Source organism: Lontra canadensis, unplaced genomic scaffold (genome assembly GCF_010015895.1).
Source record: "Lontra canadensis isolate GAN:19392208 unplaced genomic scaffold, GSC_riverotter_1.0 scaffold41, whole genome shotgun sequence".
NCBI classification, from domain to species: Eukaryota; Metazoa; Chordata; class Mammalia; order Carnivora; family Mustelidae; genus Lontra; species Lontra canadensis.
Window position 1 is genome coordinate 474,420 of NW_022631035.1, and position 17,843 is coordinate 492,262.

At 48.4% G+C, this 17,843-nt stretch overlaps 1 protein-coding gene across 1 annotated transcript in view; it reads right to left on the bottom strand.

Annotated features, from left to right (window-relative positions):
• FOXK2 (forkhead box K2) overlaps positions 1-17,843 on the bottom strand; it is a 69,708-nt gene that overhangs the window by 20,546 nt on the left and 31,319 nt on the right. The window contains exons 2-3 of the mRNA XM_032870318.1: positions 3,896-4,090; positions 643-790 (exon numbers count right to left, since the gene is read on the bottom strand). Of these exons, the coding sequence (XP_032726209.1) occupies positions 643-790; positions 3,896-4,090 (343 nt within the window). The remainder of the gene's footprint in view (positions 1-642; positions 791-3,895; positions 4,091-17,843) is intronic.

The following is a 17,843-nucleotide window of genomic DNA, read 5'->3' on the forward strand; positions in this document are numbered from 1 at the left end:
GTGCGTTGCTTATGTCTCTCACTCAGCACCGTGCCCAGGACTCTTCCACACCAGCAGCCGCGCTGCAGGAGTCGCCTGCTTGATCAAACTTCTCTTACGGGGCATTCAGGCCGCTTCCAATTTTCTATTTTATATGAACTTATGTCTGAGATTTTTGCCATTTCCTTTAGACACAGTCCTAGAAGGGGCATTACTGCGTCAAAGAATAAAAACATGCACGGTCACAGTGTGGACCATCCCAAATACGTGTGTTCTGTGCACACGTGCACTCAGACACAAGTGCGCGCACAACCTTCCGTGTCTGTGATGGCAGGATGACACCCCAGGAACGGTTTCCCGGGACACAGTGCACATCACCTTGTGAGAACCGCAAGATTCTCTTGTCCTCCACCAGCTCGGCTCCCAGCACCTGGGCCCACAGCTGCCACTGGGGAGCGCCCAGTGCTGCATGACCAAAAGAACTCAAAACCTCCACCCTAAGAATACGCTCCAAAGGGAGGGGCCCCACGATCAGGCATCCACTCTGACGTGCACTTCTCAAAAGCCCTTGTGGGGATGTTCGCAGACCTGCAGACAATGAAGTGAGGACAGCTGGCTGCGTGATGGCCCCTGGGTTCTGTTTCAAGGCTATAAAACATTTACCTTTGGGCTGTCTCCACCAGAAGCTTCTTTTTCATTTTCTGGCTGCGAGTTGTCGGCCATTAAATTGAGGTCAGCTGGTATCACTCGGCCCATTTTGTACCCAGAAGACCCTGCTCCCCGGGGGCTCGATGGGCAGGAGTTTGCAGCACTGTGGACGGGAAAAGGTCACTGCTATCAGTCTATTATAGAACATATGTCGCACTGCGCTTCCATGACCCATTCTGATTTCAAGTACAAAGTAGGAGCATATCAGCATTTCCTATAAAGCATGGCCTCACTGGTTCTCTGTGAAGTTTAGGATCACTCCAGGAAACACAGGGGAATCAGGTATCTGCTTCACATCTGTTATTTTACATAATCAGAAAACAAACTCTCAAAGGGGGTGGTGGCCCACCTGTTTCACCAGTGAGGAAACTGAGGCTTAGGATGGTTCTGGAACTTACCAAGAACACAGAACCGACTTTTTTTTGGTGATGGCCCCAGGGTTCCAGGCTGGCAAAGGGACATAGAGCACATGATCCGCTGACTCCCTCCCCACCAAGGACATGGCCTCCAGCTACACCAGAAAGGTCAGGGACAGTCTGGAGAGAGAGGAAGGCGGCCAGGCCAAGCACAGGCAGCACAGAGAGGGCACGAGGCCATGGACACGGACCCAGGTGGCATGAGGGCCTGGACCACATGTGTCAGGTCAGTTGGACACAACACACCCCAAACACAGAAACAGGAACCTATTTTTCCTTTTCCCAATTATGTATGTATGTATGTATTAAAGATTTTATTTATTTGACAGAAACAGTGAGAGACAGCATGAGAGGAGAAGGTCAGAGGGAGGAAGCAGACTCCCCGTGGAGCTCGAAGCCCGATGAAGGACTCGATCCCGGGACTCCAGGAACATGACCTGAGCCAAAGGCAGTTGCTTAACCAACTGAGCCACCCAGGCATCCCTATTCATTTATTTTTAAAGTAAACTCTACCCCCAACATGGGGCCGGAACACACGACTCCAAGATCAAGACTGGAGCATTTCATCGGCTGAGCCAGCCGGACACCCAAGTGACCCACTTGGAAACACGTGTGCTGTTTTTCACAAGGCAGGGCTAGGGTGCTGCTTCTTGATCTCAGTGATAACTGAAGACCATCCACACTCATCTGCGGTGATTCCCCAAACCACACATTTGCGCTTCTGCTCCCTTCTCTATGCAGGATCAGACTTTAATAGAGAATGAGCCACGGCAGCGGAAGGACGCCAAGGAGGGACAGCCTAAGAAACCCATCGAGGTATGCAACAGTACGTGCGGTTGGACCAGAGGAGCCGTGTTTGGAGGAAAAGACAAGTACTATGAATACATAGAAAATTTCTGGAAAAAATACCTAAGAAACAGGAGTTACCTCCAAAAACCTGAGCTGAAAGTAGAGGAGGAGAGGGAAGGGAAGGGGGCAACGTGCTCTTGGCCCAGCTGCTCTGCCAGAAACACGCAGGACCAAGACCCGCGCTCCCCGGACGGGGGTTTACTTCAGGCCAGGAACCACGCTCAGAGGACGGGGGAGAGGAGCAGCAGGACCGCACGGAACCCACACTTCACCGTCTTAAAGACCGGTACCGTGTGAGCAGTGCTGACTTGGGGAAGGGGAGTGGCCCTATGGGCCTGGATGCTGGGTCTGGAAAAGGCAAGTGCACTCTGCCCATAAGCCGTCTGCAGCCAGGCTCCCACGCTGCTGTCCTGCCCGGTGAGGGCACGACCCGGATCAACGCTGGCCACAGCGTGAGGGACGGGAGCGGGAGGAGAGACGCACAAGGAAAAAGAGAGGAAGACAGAGCAGAAGGTGAGGAGAGGCTGGGTCAGGAGCTGCTCCCCACCCCCCTGCCATGTCTACACCACTTGTCCAGTGAGTTGCCTCCAAGGCTGCTGCGCCCGCTGTGGGCTGCCCTCCCACGGGGGCACATAGGGCTTGCTCCTGGTCCTCTGAATTCTGCGTACTTTCACCGTGTGCTGAACAACAGTGTGGCCAGGCGGGTGCTGGCTGCTGCCTCTCCACGGACACAGTGGCTACTTGGACCACACAGTCACGTGCAGACGAATTCAACCAAGTGGGGAGACAGGGGCAGAGGCTACAGCAGAGCGGCTGCAGGAGGAGACAGAGGAGGGAGGGGCCTGAGGCCAACAGCCGCTGCCACGCAAGACACCAGGCCTGGGGCCGCAGGAGCGGCAGCCCGTCCACTCGTCACTCCCTCCGCTTACGAATACACCCGACACACAGTCATTTCCAGAAGGCCTACTGCTGATGCTGGTTTTTGAGATAAGAAACAGAAGCGTTCAGCCTCAAGGTGTTAAGCCAGCGTCGCCAGTTCTCCGTGTGCCCTGCCACACGCAGCGTCAGCCTAGACAGACGAGACAAACCACAGCCCACCCCCCACCTCCCAGCCGTGCCCTGGACAGACCTGGACGACAGGAGCCAGATCAACAGAGCAGCACGGTGCTCGCTGTGCACCCTCATTTCCATCACTCACAGCTAAGATCACTACGCCCCTCTCCTGAGCGCCAACAGCACCCGGAAGACTGGCGCACGCGAGCTCCGCCCCGCCTCACAGCAGAGCGCCACTCAACCACACGCGGCGGCCTAACCTGCTCGAAGCACATACGTCCACAGGGCCCCGCGGCTGTTCTCGACCTGCGCCTCAGCTACTGCCCTCTGAGCGCTCAGCACAACCTGACCACGGGGCTCTGGGTTCTGGCTTCTGTACCCAGTGTCTCTTAGAATATCGAGGGGAACGTAAGTCGGTCACTCTGCTATGCTCAAATTCATCAATCCAAAATACAGGTCATCAGAATTTACACGAAATTACAGCAAATTAAAAAAACTCAAAATGCGAATGAAAATGTATCTCGGAGTTTGGACCAAAATGGCTAATCACCTGCCCCTTCAACTGACACTCAAACACAGTCAGTCCGTAAGGGAAGACCAGGAACACGAGGGAACTGTGTTTCACAGGCCAGAAACCAGGAGCAAAGCGTGTTCGAAAACTGAACGGCATGTGCAGAGCCTTTGAACCTCCCCCGCTCCCTTGTGTCCACCCTGGGAAGGGAGCGGCGCTGCTGTGTGCTCCTGCCCCTTCCTCTGACTTCTGACGGCTTTTGCACCTTTCCCAAGGGAGGAGGTGAGGAACGAAAATCAGGATGTGTTCGTGGACATCTCAGCAAGCACGCCCCACACCCGGACTCTGTGGTGACCCCTGCCCACATCAGCTGCCGTACCTGATGGTTCCTGTTGGGGAGGGAAGGGGACTGATGAGGTGGGCCATGGTGTCTGGAATGTTGATGGTCAGGGGCGAGATGTGGGCCTGCACAGGCTTCACCGGGGACTCAGGAGCCTCCTGCTTCTCCCTCTTCTCACTGGACAGGGCAGTGAACGTGATCTTGATGTTTGTGCTCGGGAACCTAAACGTGCACCTAAAAAAGAAAAGCCAACTGTCAGCACTAGTCAGCCAGACTGGACGATGGGGCATCCCACCTGCAGCAGGATACAGAGCCCAAGTGTCCCCGATGCTCCAGAGCATCATCTTGTGTGGAGAAGCCATCGAGAACCCCACTTCCAAGCTCACCCCATGTGCTATGATTCGCTTAATGAGTGAAACCACAAAGAGACATTTCATGACTTTAAAACACTAGTAAATGAATACGTTCTTACACCAGCCAAACCGAAGTAGAAAAAAGCCTCAAACATAATTTAATCTGCATTACTCCTTTTAAAATAAACACACAAGTCTATTTGGGTCATTAAGCAACATAATTTTGTGGTGGTTTCTTAATTAAGAAAGAAAAATCATTCCTTTTGAAGAATCCTATCACCTTTTTTACTGAGCAAACAAAGACAGAGATATTAAATTCCAGGAGAAAAGGTTTACAATTCAATACTCTGGCTCACCTTTAATAAAGCTTCCTTGACATAACTGAAGTATATTTATTAAAAAAAAAAAAAAAAAAAAGGTAATGCAAGCCAAACATCTTTAAAGAATAAAATTTTAAAAGAGCCACAGACTCCTGGTCACTGCCTGATCTCACATCCAGTTAAATAGCGCCTGATCTGTGTGTATATAAATGGCCAAACCACCAAGTGATGGCAGTCGGCTGACCTCTCCGTCCGTCCCAGGGCACCCATCTTGGTGGTCAGCTCTGTCTGCCATGGAAAGATCCAGCACGTGCATGGAGGGCAGAGGTACCTCCCACTTCTGGTGACATCATCAAGGTGACTCTTCCCAGCACTCTAGTTGAGGGCTAGAGTTGTCACTTGCTGACCAAACCCCTCAGCCAGAGCTTAGAAGAACCCCTAGGATGTATGAAGTGGACCCCCAGTTTACACCTGTGGAATTACAAAGTGCCCAGCTTCATATATTACACAGGTAATTAAAACAAGCAGATCACATGAGTAAAACAAGCGAGAAGACCACAGTTAAACGCCTCGCAGCTGCCTCTTTATTGCTAGTGTGAGATGTGAATCAACTCTAGGCTTAGAGAAGGTGACTAAGACCCCAGAACCCACTAATTTCTAGCACCACATATATGACAAGTGCAGAAGGGTGACTTCTCCTCCTCCTCTCCCACATACAGTGCTTGAGCCCTGTCCTCAGATCATCATTCCCACGTCGCCACGAAGGACAGGCTGGGAGAGCGAGTGCCACCAGCCAGTGCGCAGGCCTCCGACCCGGCAGAGCGGCTACCTCTCTGTGGCTCAGTCTTCTCACCCACACAACAGAGATGGCATCATCTCCCTCTTAAAGTGTCTTGGTGATTAATTCACATAACATTTAGCAAACACTCAGATGTGTATTAAGATTAAAAAAAAAAAAACCACTTTCAGCCCAACTTAAGATGTCAACACCTGCTTTTCCTATAGTCTGTCTGTCCCACCACCACCCTGAGGACGCACAGGAGGCCAGCCTCCAGCAGATCAAAAGCACACACACCTGCCGCCATCCGTGTGGTGCAGAAGCAGCAGAGCATGGTGCACAGCTCGGATGGGGACTCCGGGAAGGTGAGCACTTCCTCCCCCATGGGGCACACACGTCTCCCAGCGCTTCTCTCTGCATTTCACAAAATAAGGCCACACCCTCCACATTGGTCCTCAGCTTGTACTTTTCCAGAGTGTCCCCCCGACCCCAGCATCCATGCACACAGGATCAGCTGAGTGCTGCCTTAGGGACAGGATACTGCCCCAACAAGGACGGCCTTCCTTCGTATCTGAGTCCCAAGGTTTCCAAGTAAAGGTGATGACTGACCCTGTCCCCTGGTTGTCTCCATGGCACAGTGCTGTCAGGAAACTTTAAACTCCAAGTGCACGCAGGGTGTCTAAGTTGAGGCAAGGTGCTATCAGACCACCTACTGACAGTCTCTGACCAACAGACCGTGAAACTTCCGTCCTAGCCACCAATGGACACTGCTGCCACCAACCCCACCCCCTTGACAGGCGAAAATGGTGAAATCTCTGGTTTCATCTAAGAGGAAACTTCTTTTCATGTGTGTATAAGCCACAAAACACACTTAAAAACCACCCAGACATCCTGGTAACTTTTTATTTTTAAATTTGGGTGCTGATTACATGGCGAGTTTCTGCGACAATTCATCAAGTTACACATGTACAGTACATGTGCTTTTCTGTACAAACAGTATACTTCAACGGAGAGGGGTTATTATTAAAAAGCCGTCTGTCGCCATCTGTCGGACACCGGGGTGGCGCAGTCAGTCGAGCATCTGACTTTTGATTTCGACTCAGGTCATGATCTTCGGGGCCGTGGGATCAAGCCCACATTGGGCTCTACGGTCAGCGTGGAGTCTCCTTCAGATTCTCCCTCCTTCTTCCTCCTACTCACTCTCAAATAAACAAATAAAATCTTTTTAAAAAGGGAGGGCCCTTTATTGAAACGACCTCAATTTCAGCTCAGGTCATGATCTTAGGTTCATGGGATCGAGCCCCACACCAGGCCCTGCACTCAGTGGAGAGTCTGCTTGAGATTCTCTCTCTCTCCCTCTGCAACCCCCCTCACATGTGCTTTCTCTCAAATGAATAGATAAATCTTAAAAAAATTTAGCAAAATACTGATAATGTGTGACAAGGGGTTCACAGTCCTGCTTTCTATACTTCCGTGTTAACAATGCCCTATTTCTTTACCTGGGCTGTGATTACACTGGTACCTATGTTACAGACATAAGTGATTTCTCTCTGTGGGCAGTGTTCAAAGGGAAATACACTATAACCGTGTTCAAGCTCTCTGTGGACGTCAGTTAGCTATGAGATCCTCACTCTCCTGCAGGATAGGTGAATGACTGATGCTTGACTTTTCTAAGCTATAAGTAAAAAACAGCAGAACAATTCTGATTAGTTGCCTCATGAAACTAAAAAGAGCAGCAAAACATGAAAGTAGCAAGAAGGTGAAGCACCCAGGTGAGGGGGACCTCCTTGGACCACCTCAACCACCCAACACCACAACCAAGTGGCCCGACTTTCAGGGCTGGAAGGCCCATCCTATCTGTGCCCCCTGATCCACTTCCCTGCTGTGGCAAGGGTGTGAGTGCCCATGTCTCACACCTACCATCACAACGCCTAACATGAGGTGTTCTTTAAAAATACTTTGAGGGAACCTGGGCTACTCAGTCACTTAAGCAACTGATTCTTGATTATGGCTCAGGTCATAATCTCAGGGTCCTGGGATTGAGCCCCACCATCAGGCTCTGTGCTGGGCGTGCAGACTGCTTAAAACACTCTCTGTCCCTCTCCTTCTCCCCGCCTCATGCATGCACACTTGGTTGCACACTCAATTCTTTAAAAACAAAATGTTATATATACATATATATATGTGTGTGTGTGTGTGTGTGTGTGTGTATAAATAAATAAAATAGATCCTGAAAGATCTGTAATGAAGCTCAATATAATATGCAACTGTATATAAAACCCTGACAATTATGACAAAATAACAGAGAAAACGGAAAAATGAAGAAATGAACAGTAAGACAAGCTAGTCAGGTTGCAGAATCACAAATCTCTCAGTGAAAACGACCAGAAGCATGAATCACAGGACAGCAACCTGAGGGTACTGAGCGCCTCTGAGAACTGAGAAGTGGCACATCTTGAACCACAATCAAAACCGACAGCAGCAACAAACAGCTGACGGCTTCTAATACATGTAAAGGACCCCGATAAAAAATTAAGTTTCTTTTACTTGAACAAATGTTACCATCTTAGTGTGGATTCAGACTCGCACATACCCCTCCCTCTCTGTACTCACTCTCCGGTACTTGGCGCCTGGGCTGGGAACTCTTACACGAGACCCCACACTCGCGGCCTCAGTCTAAGCTCTCATAATGAGGTCTGCAGAGCCTCCTGACATCCTTCTCTGCCGTGCGTGGACCACTCACTCAGACGTACTCCCTGAGCTGGAAAAATCTCAGGAGTGTCCTCCTTTTCTGTCTACAGAAAAACACACATCTGGAGGCAAATCAGTCATTATTAGGTTAACTCTAGAATCACTCAAGTTTTCAAAGAGTATTTCAGAAATTTAAAAACTCCTCGCAATGTGTTGCTTTACCTAATTCAGTGATTCCCCCCCCCACACACACACACCAGCACCAACTTGGTTTGGTGCCTTGCAGATGAGGAGACCACCCCAGGAGGAGTCAGAGTAACTGCAGTGGTGCTGGGGAGAGACCTGCAGGTGCCTCCCCTCCCACCATGGCACAAAGTGGCAGCAGCACCCCTGCTGTGGGGTGCACACAACCTCACCTCTGGGCTTCTTGCTAAAAATAACCAACACGATCTCACCAGGAGGAAAAACATTAGACAAATCCAAATAGAGGGGCATCATACATAATAACTGGTCTGTCCTCTTCAAAAATGTCAATGCTCGGGGCGCCTGGGTGGCTCAGTGGGTTAAGCCTCTGCCTTCGGCTCAGGTCATGATCTCAGGGTCCTGGGATCGAGCCCCGCATCGGGCTCTCTGCTCAGCAAGGAGCCTGCTCCCTGCACCCCCACCACCTGCCTGTGATCTCCCACTCTCTCTCTGTCATATAAACTAATAAAATCTTTAAAACAAAATGTCAATGCCACAGGAGTTAAAGAAAGGCTGAAGGGTGGTGACAAATGAAAAGAGAGGTCAGCGCAACCGTGACCCCATTCTGGAAACAGGTCTGGTTTTTCTTTTGCAATGAAGGGCATTGGCCAATGGCCGCTGAAGTCTATGCAAGGTCAGTGGGCTACATCGCTGTACTGTGCCAACGCTAACTGGCGCTGGTGCCCACACTGCAGTTATAGAAGAGAGTGTTTTTAGGAAACATATATGAAAAGACTTTAGAGGTAAAAACTGATCATGCAAGCAACTTACTCTCAAAAATTTCAGGGAAAAAAAATGAGAGAGGTAAAGAAGGTGTAGTAAATGTTAATATTTGGGGAATCTGGGGAAATGGGAATTTTCTGTTCTATTTTTACAGCTTTTCTAGAAGTCTGAAGTAATTTCAAGGAAAAAGAAAATGATTTGGAAACTTTAAAAATATCCAGTACAAAGCTCAGTGACCTAGGCCATCTGTGCCAGGCTAGGAACTATGCACAATGTCCAGAACGTCCATGACATCCATGACAAGGTAAGCACACACATAGAGAATGTTCGGAAACCATCGACTCTCCCAGATGATACTTGCTTGTGTTTCCCAGAAGTACCGGTCCACACCTGACCGGACCTTTGCCACTGACAAACTGAAGGCCTGTGTTGGGTCATAATCCTCATCATCATCTCTCTTCTGTGGGAGTCTATGATATCTAGAGTCCCATCACTTTCCAAGCACAACTTTGTGGGAACCTAACAAAGGTAAAGAAATGTCACCTTGGGGCACCTGGGTGGTTCAGTCAGTTAAGCATCTGCCTTCGGCTTAGGTCCTGATCCGGGAGTCCTGGGACTGAGCCCCACCTCAGGCTCCTTCCTCAGCAGTGAGTCTGTTTCTCCCTCTCCCTCTGTCTCTCTGTTCTAATTTAAAAAAAAAAAAGTCACCTCACCCTAATTCTCACTGACTCCTGACTCTGTGATCCCCAGTTTGGGGGTACACAGGACAATAAAATGGCCACATTCACACAGTGACCCTGACACCTGCATACTCTCATTCATCCGGCTGACATCTGTTACACATCCACACCATCCCATTGCTGGGCTTCAAATCTGACTGAAGAAGCTGTGGTCTGCAGTGATACTATATTCCATACTCTGGATTTCCTCCTCCCTTGGAAGAGTATCTGTCCCACCTTAAATCCATCAATCGTCTCACAGAGCAGTATCCTCCAAGCCATGTTCCTTCAGCACACCACTGAGTGTCCTGCCCACAACGTCCACCAGGCAGCAAGGCTGAATCCTGTGGTGGTAACAAATGGCCTGCAGGTCTCTGTGGCTCACAGCGAAGGTTTGGATCTAGCGTCTGTCATGCACATACTACAGAGAAGCTGGTCTGCTCCACACTTCCCTCACTCTGGGACCCAGGCTACTGTGGTGGCCCCATTTAAGACACTGCTGGTCCCAAGGCAGAGAGAAAAAAACAGAAGGTAGGATCTGAATCCTAAGGCCACACTTGTGCACAAAGGGCCCACAGGAAGGACCTCTCCTATAAAACACCCTCTCTGGGGCGCCTGGGTGGCTCAGTGGGTTAAGCCTCTGCCTTCGGCTCAGGTCATGATTCCAGGGTCCTGGGATCGAGCCCCACGTCGGGGGGGGTCTCTGCTCAGCGGGGAGCCTGCTTCCTGCTCTCTCTCTCTGCCTGCTTCTCTGCCTACTTGTGATCTCCGTCTGTCAAATAAATAAATAAAATCTTTTATAAATAAATAAATAAATAAACAAACAAACAAAACACCCCCTCTTCCACAATAGCGATACCAAAGGCGCATCTGGAAAATCGTTTCGAGCCCTTTTACCTATGCCGCTGGCCAAAGACACACTAAGCGGAGTTGCTGACCTGTTTTCTAGGGAAGAAAGGAGAGAACAGTTACTCTAACCCATTCACCTTTAACGAGTGACAAAGACAATCTAACGTGAAGAGGAAGAAAAATCTTATAGTTTGATCTCATGACCGGCAAAGGAAAAGGCTGAGTTAGTAAAAATGTGTTATGGCGGGTGGACCATGCTCTGGGGCCACTGACAACTTAGCGTGAGCAGCAGTGATCACCAACAAGGCGGAGGACGGCAGTGTCTCCCACATCCGAGGAAACGCATGGGCCGTGACCCTGCAGAGCAGACTGGGAGGTAGGGGTGGGAATGAGGAAACCAGTGAGGAGGCTCCCCAGGAGCCCAGGGTGTGTGGCACCTGCACCTCAGGGGCAGTGAGAACAGAGAAGCGACTGGTTTCAGAGATGGAAATAAGCAGCCTATGGGTACAGCACTAAGTGTACAGATCCACTGATAAGTGTGGGCTGAAGGAGGACCTCAGGACGGCTCAGGGGACATCAGTACCATTCACTAAGATGCGGGTGGGTGAGGAACGGGTTAAGTGGACATACGACAGGTGAGATGCCCCTCAGCCACCACCCCAGGGAGACATCCCCCAGTCCTTAGTGAAGCCCGGCTGGAGACATGCCTCGGTGTCCTCAGCACAGAGGGGGCACGTGTGCCCCGTCACAGAGGACAAGGAGCCCAAGAAACTCAGCCAGCAGGTATGGCTGCACCTTCGGGACCCAAACAAGCACACGCCCCAGAAAGAGCACTACCACGGGACTTCCAATCAGACTCCATTCCCCGCGCAGCCCTGACAGCCAGCCACGCTGCTTTTCCTGCAAAAATGGAAGAAAACTCCTCATCCTGAGCCCTGAGGAAGACGATGGCCAAAGTGACACTTTCATTCCCCATTCTCTCCTACTAGTTTTTTCAATGGTGTGAAAGAAACACTGAAACTTATAATGCCACCTTCATGAACTGCTGCCTCTAAAGGATCAAACTCACCAGTGACTCATCAGTCACCCCCTACCCCAAGCTGCCTCTGCCAGGAGCTAGGAGCAACACGCCAAGCCCCTGATCAGTCCTGCTGACAGGCCACCCCAAGTCAGGACCCCAAGGCTGCCACCACCATCAGTCCAAGATGGCCCCAGAGTCTGGCGAGCACTCCACTGCCTGAGAAGGGGGTTGTGAAGGGACAGCAATGCCAGCCCAGGAAGGGCCGCACTGCCCCTCAGAAGTAGTAGTAGCTACGGAAAGGGCACAAGTTCTAAGTAGAGAGCTTGACCAAGTTTCAGACAGTTATGGACAATGAAAAATATACTGAGAAAAAAATCAGAATCCCCATGCAGTGTTACTTTTCTCACACCTCAGCAATGAAACTCAAGCAACACTATCGCCTCTGCTTGAACTTCTTACCCTGCAAACTGCTAAAACACCAGTTTTCTATGAAAACATGTGAAATGTGAGGCGATGGTGTGTATTAAGGCAGGCCAGGCTGTTCTAGTCTTTATGAGGTTCAGCATGAATCTTCTAATCAGAGCCTCAAAGCCTGATGCTTCCATGAGACGCCTGCGACTGGGCTGGGAACCACCTGCTGAGACCCGTCTTTTGAGCAAAGCACTTTCCTGCCATGCTTTGCTTCAAAATGACTTAGAAACTGCATAACTTATGAAATAAAGCTCTTATTCTGGGGGCCCGGGGATCTGGTTATCTGGGAAGTTTCTAAGGGGGTCCACTCTGTGGGTCCGTGCCAGTTCAGTCACACAGGTGCTGTGCTCAGAAGGGCCCACAAATGAGGTTTATTTAATGCTCTACTGCCACCCTCTTGAAATCCTCAAGAATTTCATTTTGAATTTATGTTTTGTAAGTGAAGCCCAGTGACACAATGGAGTACAGGCCTGAGGCCTGGAGCCCCAGCTCACCCACATCTTGCCTCTTGCACCAGCAACCCCCTCCCACAATCATCCTCTGTCCCAAATGGGGCCTGGAAGGGAAACCTCGGGTGTCTGAGAGGGTCTGCACTTGCCCTTTGAGTACCCTTCTGCCTAAGAAAGCTTGATATTAAGTAACAAATGAAAACACCACAGCAGGTTGAGAGAGACCACAGGAGAAAGGACGAGGCCTTTTCCTGTTTTCTCAGTCCACATTTTCACTCTGTACTGGAGCCCAACTATTACAGACTGGCCCTGTGCCCTAAGATACTAGAGGTTAGGAAATGGTGCATTTCCATAGGCAGACCTGCTCATGTACCCACACACCTGAAAGCCTCAATTCCAGAAACACTGCTGACCCAATTTAGGGAGCTGCTGCTGGGTTTTCTAGTAACACACATGACCAGCAGCTTCACAAGTTGCTGCTGAGTGCTTCTGAGTTTTTCTTTGGTTTGGAGAAGAATTGTGTTTGTTTTTTGTTATTCCCCCTCCTCCCCATTCGTTGTCAGGGGAAAGGCCGACCTAGGAGAGCATATTTAAGATCCTGATGCCAGGCTGGGGGTGAGGATGGCAGTAAATGTTGGTATGGTCGACTGTAATGCTTTGTGCTTCCAGCAGCCTTATAAAACACGGTACAAATTCTACTTTAATTTTCAGTATGTAATCTTCAATCATTTAGGACACGCTCAAGACGAAGGAGGACTTCCATTAACTGTGCGAAATAATCCCATCAGCCCTCTCTTGTCTGAAAGGCCACATGCATGGCTCTTGGTGCAGATGACTGGGTGGTCTCTGTCTCACTGACAGCAGCACTGAGCATACAGTAGGGGCCAGTGAGAAGAAATGGTCCTCTGAGGTGGGCCTACTCTTGGGATTACTCTTTTCCAAATTTGCCCAGACACTCTCACGTTGAGACCAGAGCAGGTTCTCCAACACACACACGTCTTGCCCAGACTTCACTCGTAAGAGGAGCCCAGGTGCAGCGCCTGGGCTCCTCCCCTGCCCTCAGTCTATAGCACTTCCTTCTGCTAATGCAGAAAACCTCAGCACAGAGGGGGCCAAAGTGACAGGCTTTGAAGCTCCGAAGAGCTTTGACTGTACACTCTTATGTGAAAAATGAAGGAGGAGTAAGCAAATGAGTATGTATGATATATGAGTAATAAGCCATCAAGAAATGAAAAGGTGGGCGCTGGTATGGCTCCCTCAGTGAAGTGTCCAACCCTTGATTTTGCCTCAGATCATGATCTCAGAGTCCTCTTATCAAGCCCCCGGCAAGGAGCTCTGTCCTCAGCAACGAGTCTGCTTGAGATTTTCTCTCTCTCTCTCCCTCTGCCCCTCCCGTCCCACTCTCCCTCTCTGGGGAAAAAAAAAAGAAAAGGCAAGGAACAAAATAGGAGGAATATTTATAATACACATAACTCCCAAATGATTTGTGTTCAGGACATATAAAATTCAACAATAAGAACACAAACAGCCCATTAAAAATGGTCAAACAGACTTCTAATAAAGAAGATACAGGGGTACCTGGCTGGCCCAGTCAGCGGAACATGCCACTCTTGATCTTGGGGTCATGAGTTCAAGCCCCACAGTGGGCCCAGAGTTTATTAAAAAAGAAAGAAAGAAAGAAAGAAAGAAAGAAAGAAAGAAAGAAAGAAAGAAAGAAAGAAAGAAAGAAAGAAAGAAAAGATGATGACAACACAGGAATGGTTAGCAAGTGTGTGAAAAGATGCTCAACATCATTAGTCATCAGTGAAACGAAATTCGAACCACAATGAGCTACTACTACGTATCCACTGAATGGCTAATATAAAGACTGACAAAACCAAGCACTGACAAGGACACAGAGCAACTAGAACTTTCCCACACTGCTGGTGGGATACAAAATGGAGAAGTTTGTCCGCTTATTTGGCCTGGAGAAACGAAAGCGTCTGTCCAATCAAAGACTTGTTCATGAATGTTCACAGAAGCATGATCCAAAACAGTCCAAACTGGAAATTTCCCAGCGTTAACCAGCAACTGGTGAATGGACCAACCAATGGTGGTTATGTCCACACAAGAAAATACTTCTCAAACAGCACTCAACAATGACAAAGGAAAAACTGCCCAAACAAGCAACATGGATGAATCTCGGAAAGGTTAATCAGAAAAAGACTGAAGAATATACACTGTCTCATTCAGTTCATAAGAAATCCTAGAAAAGACATGACTAGTCCACAGTGACGGAGGCATATGAGTGACTTCCTGGGACTTTCAGTGGGGTGATGAGGCAAGACTACAAAGAGACAGGAGAAGACTTGTGGAAGAAACATTCTATTATCTTTTTAAAAGATTTTTATTTATTTATTTGAGAGAGAGAGAGAGAGAGAATGAGAGAGAGAGCATGAGGGGAGTGTTGCAGGGAGAAGCAGACTCCCTGCTGAGCAGGGAGCCTGATGCAGGACTCAATCCCAGGACTCCAGGATCATTACCTGAGCTGAAGGCAGTCTCGGAAACCAAGTGAGCCACCCAAGCGCCCCTTCTACTGTTTTCACTGGCGTGTTGGTTACACGGGTACATACATCTGCCAAAACTCTTTGAGAGGCACCTTTAAAATAACGGTCTTATCCTATGTAAAATATACCTCAAAAAATTGACATCTTAAAAAAATAATCTGGCAGCATATTCATATATGTGTAAGCTATATCACTGTGTTATACACTATCAAACAGAAAAACAAACAGGATGAAAAAAATAGCAAGTATATTTTCTTCCTAAACTCTAAAAGATCATCTCAATCTTGGTGCACACACCAACCGTGAGACTAATATCTGAGAGACAATGTCACTTTTGTTTTACCTGTGAAGTTCCAGGCACAAGGAATACAGTGTCTAGGACTGTGGCCCCATTTTACTGAAATATAATTGCAGTGTAATATGGTATAAGTTTAAAGTGTACAATGTAATGATTTGATATGTATGTATTACAAAATGATTATCCCAAATAAAGTTAGTTAACGTCTATAGCCTCACAGTTCCAATTTTGTGTGCATGTGGTGAAAACTTTTAAGATCAACTCACCTAGCAACTTTCAATTAAACAACAGAATATTGTTAACTATAGACGCTACGCTAGACATTATGTCTTCAGAACTTATTTATCTTGTAACTGGAAGTCCATACTGTTTACCATCTTCACCCTTCCTCTCTACCCTAGGACTGTATTTTCTAGATCATTAATAAGGCTGCCAATTAAATAACAGTAAGAGAGATCACTGCATTGAGTTCCTCATCAAATGGTGAGTTTTTACATATGCTTGACATTAGGTAAGGCATTTCATCCTTCGGGCACTTTATTAAAAGATTAATTTCCACTTTATAGGAACAGAAAAGCATAACCCAGAAGGGAATGGCAAGGTCTGCTTTCTGAGCAGGCGGCTCTGCCACGGGACTACCCTCCACCACACTGAGGAGCTTCGACGGTGAGCTGCACACCAGAGATGAACATCCACGGAACCTGCAGCAAAGTGTTCTGAAAATACTGCACTGGACGGTCAGTAAGCACATGAAATGATCCTCAACATCATTCGTCATCAAGAGATGCAAATTACAACCACAAACCACCACCACTACGCACCCACTAAAAACCTAGTATGAGGGGCGCCTGGGTGGCTCAGTGGGTTAAGCCGCTGCCTTCGGCTCAGGTCATGATCTCAGGGTCCTGGGATCGAGCCCCGCATCGGGCTCTCTGCTCAGCGGGGAGCCTGCTTCCTCCTCTCTCTCTGCCTGCCTCTCTGCCTGCTTGTGAATAAATAAATAAAATCTTAAAAAAAAAAACAAAAAACAAAAAACCTAGTATGAAAAAGAGAGTGCCAATGCTGAGGAAGCTGAGAAGCCAAGTGAATGCTCCCTAACACGGTGTCAGTGGGGTGTACATGGTGTAAAGCATGTTCCAGAGTGGCTGCACCTATGAAAGCTGCACATGCTGAGCCAGCATGGCCGTGGAGCCCAGAAGCATACCCAACAGAAATGTGTGTGCTCATCAAAACACAGGAATCACAAATTTTCAATTACAAAAAGTCTTCCAACCTAAAAAATACCTAGAAAATGCAGCAGCACTGTCCATTATAACAGACCAAAAATAGAATCACCACACTGTCCAACTACAACAGAACGTCAAACTGTGGTACAGTCCGTCACTGAATACGTCACGGCAATGAGAGTGAGTGACTCACAGCTAAGCACAAATATACAGGCTACTCTCACCATCATTTTACTCAGTGAAAAGCCAACAGCATTCTCTGAAGTCCATGTATTCCATGTATATGAAGTTCAAAAACAAACAAAACAATGTCTAGTTTAGAATTCAGGACAATGGTTCTGTGGCTGGGAGGGGCCCTGTGGAGCGCTGCTGAGGCACACAGTGTTTCTTAACTGGGGGCAGATTACGCGGCAGGTGGTCATGAAGCTTTGCGCTGAGGAGCTGTACACTTTGTGTGTGTGCACTGTGCTGAAACAACAGTAGTTGTGGAAGAGGCGATTAAGAAACTACTCTCAGGGTCCAGCTGAGAAATCAGTGAGTCAAGAGCTATGCAGAAGGAAGGGTAAGAGACAGGCGTAGTGAAATGACGGAGAGAGACACACGATACTACTGATGCAGAGAAGCCGAACAGACCACGGACACAGTGAGTCCACCGCCCTGACTGGACCACACCGGCTCACAGGAGGAAAGGAGGGCACTTGAAACAGACAGAAATAGGACTGCAGACTTAGAGCTGGAGGCTTTAAAGCTACTGAATGAGGACAGCTACCTGTCGGCATCTTGCTCCTCATAACCCTACTACAATGACTTCCATCAAGCAGCCCTACACCTTATACAGGTCCACAGTCCCTTGTTCACAAATTCCAAGAGACAAACGGCTCCAAAAACCCTGACCTGAAATTGTCTGACAGCCAAGTCTGACCCAAACTAAGGAGCTAATTATAGCTTTTAATTATCCTGCTTAGAATATTCATGTATTTCATGACAGAAATTCTAATGTGTCGAATTACAGGCTGCTAGGAGTGTGAAATAATATAAAGTACACATACTGTACTACTCTTCTAAGATCCAAACTACTCTGACTCTGAAACGCCGCTGGCTCCAAGGCCTGAGGGTGGTATCTGTGCATGTACCACCTGTCGGCATCGTGCCATTTCCCCCCAAATTTCTCCAGAAATAGTCTGATTTAAGGGGAAATCTGAGCGCTTGCTTGAAAAAGAGTAACTCCATAAAGCTACGGTCTAGAACAGAATATCAATTAGTATTTCTGTTGTCATTAATAGGCAATGAATTCTATATG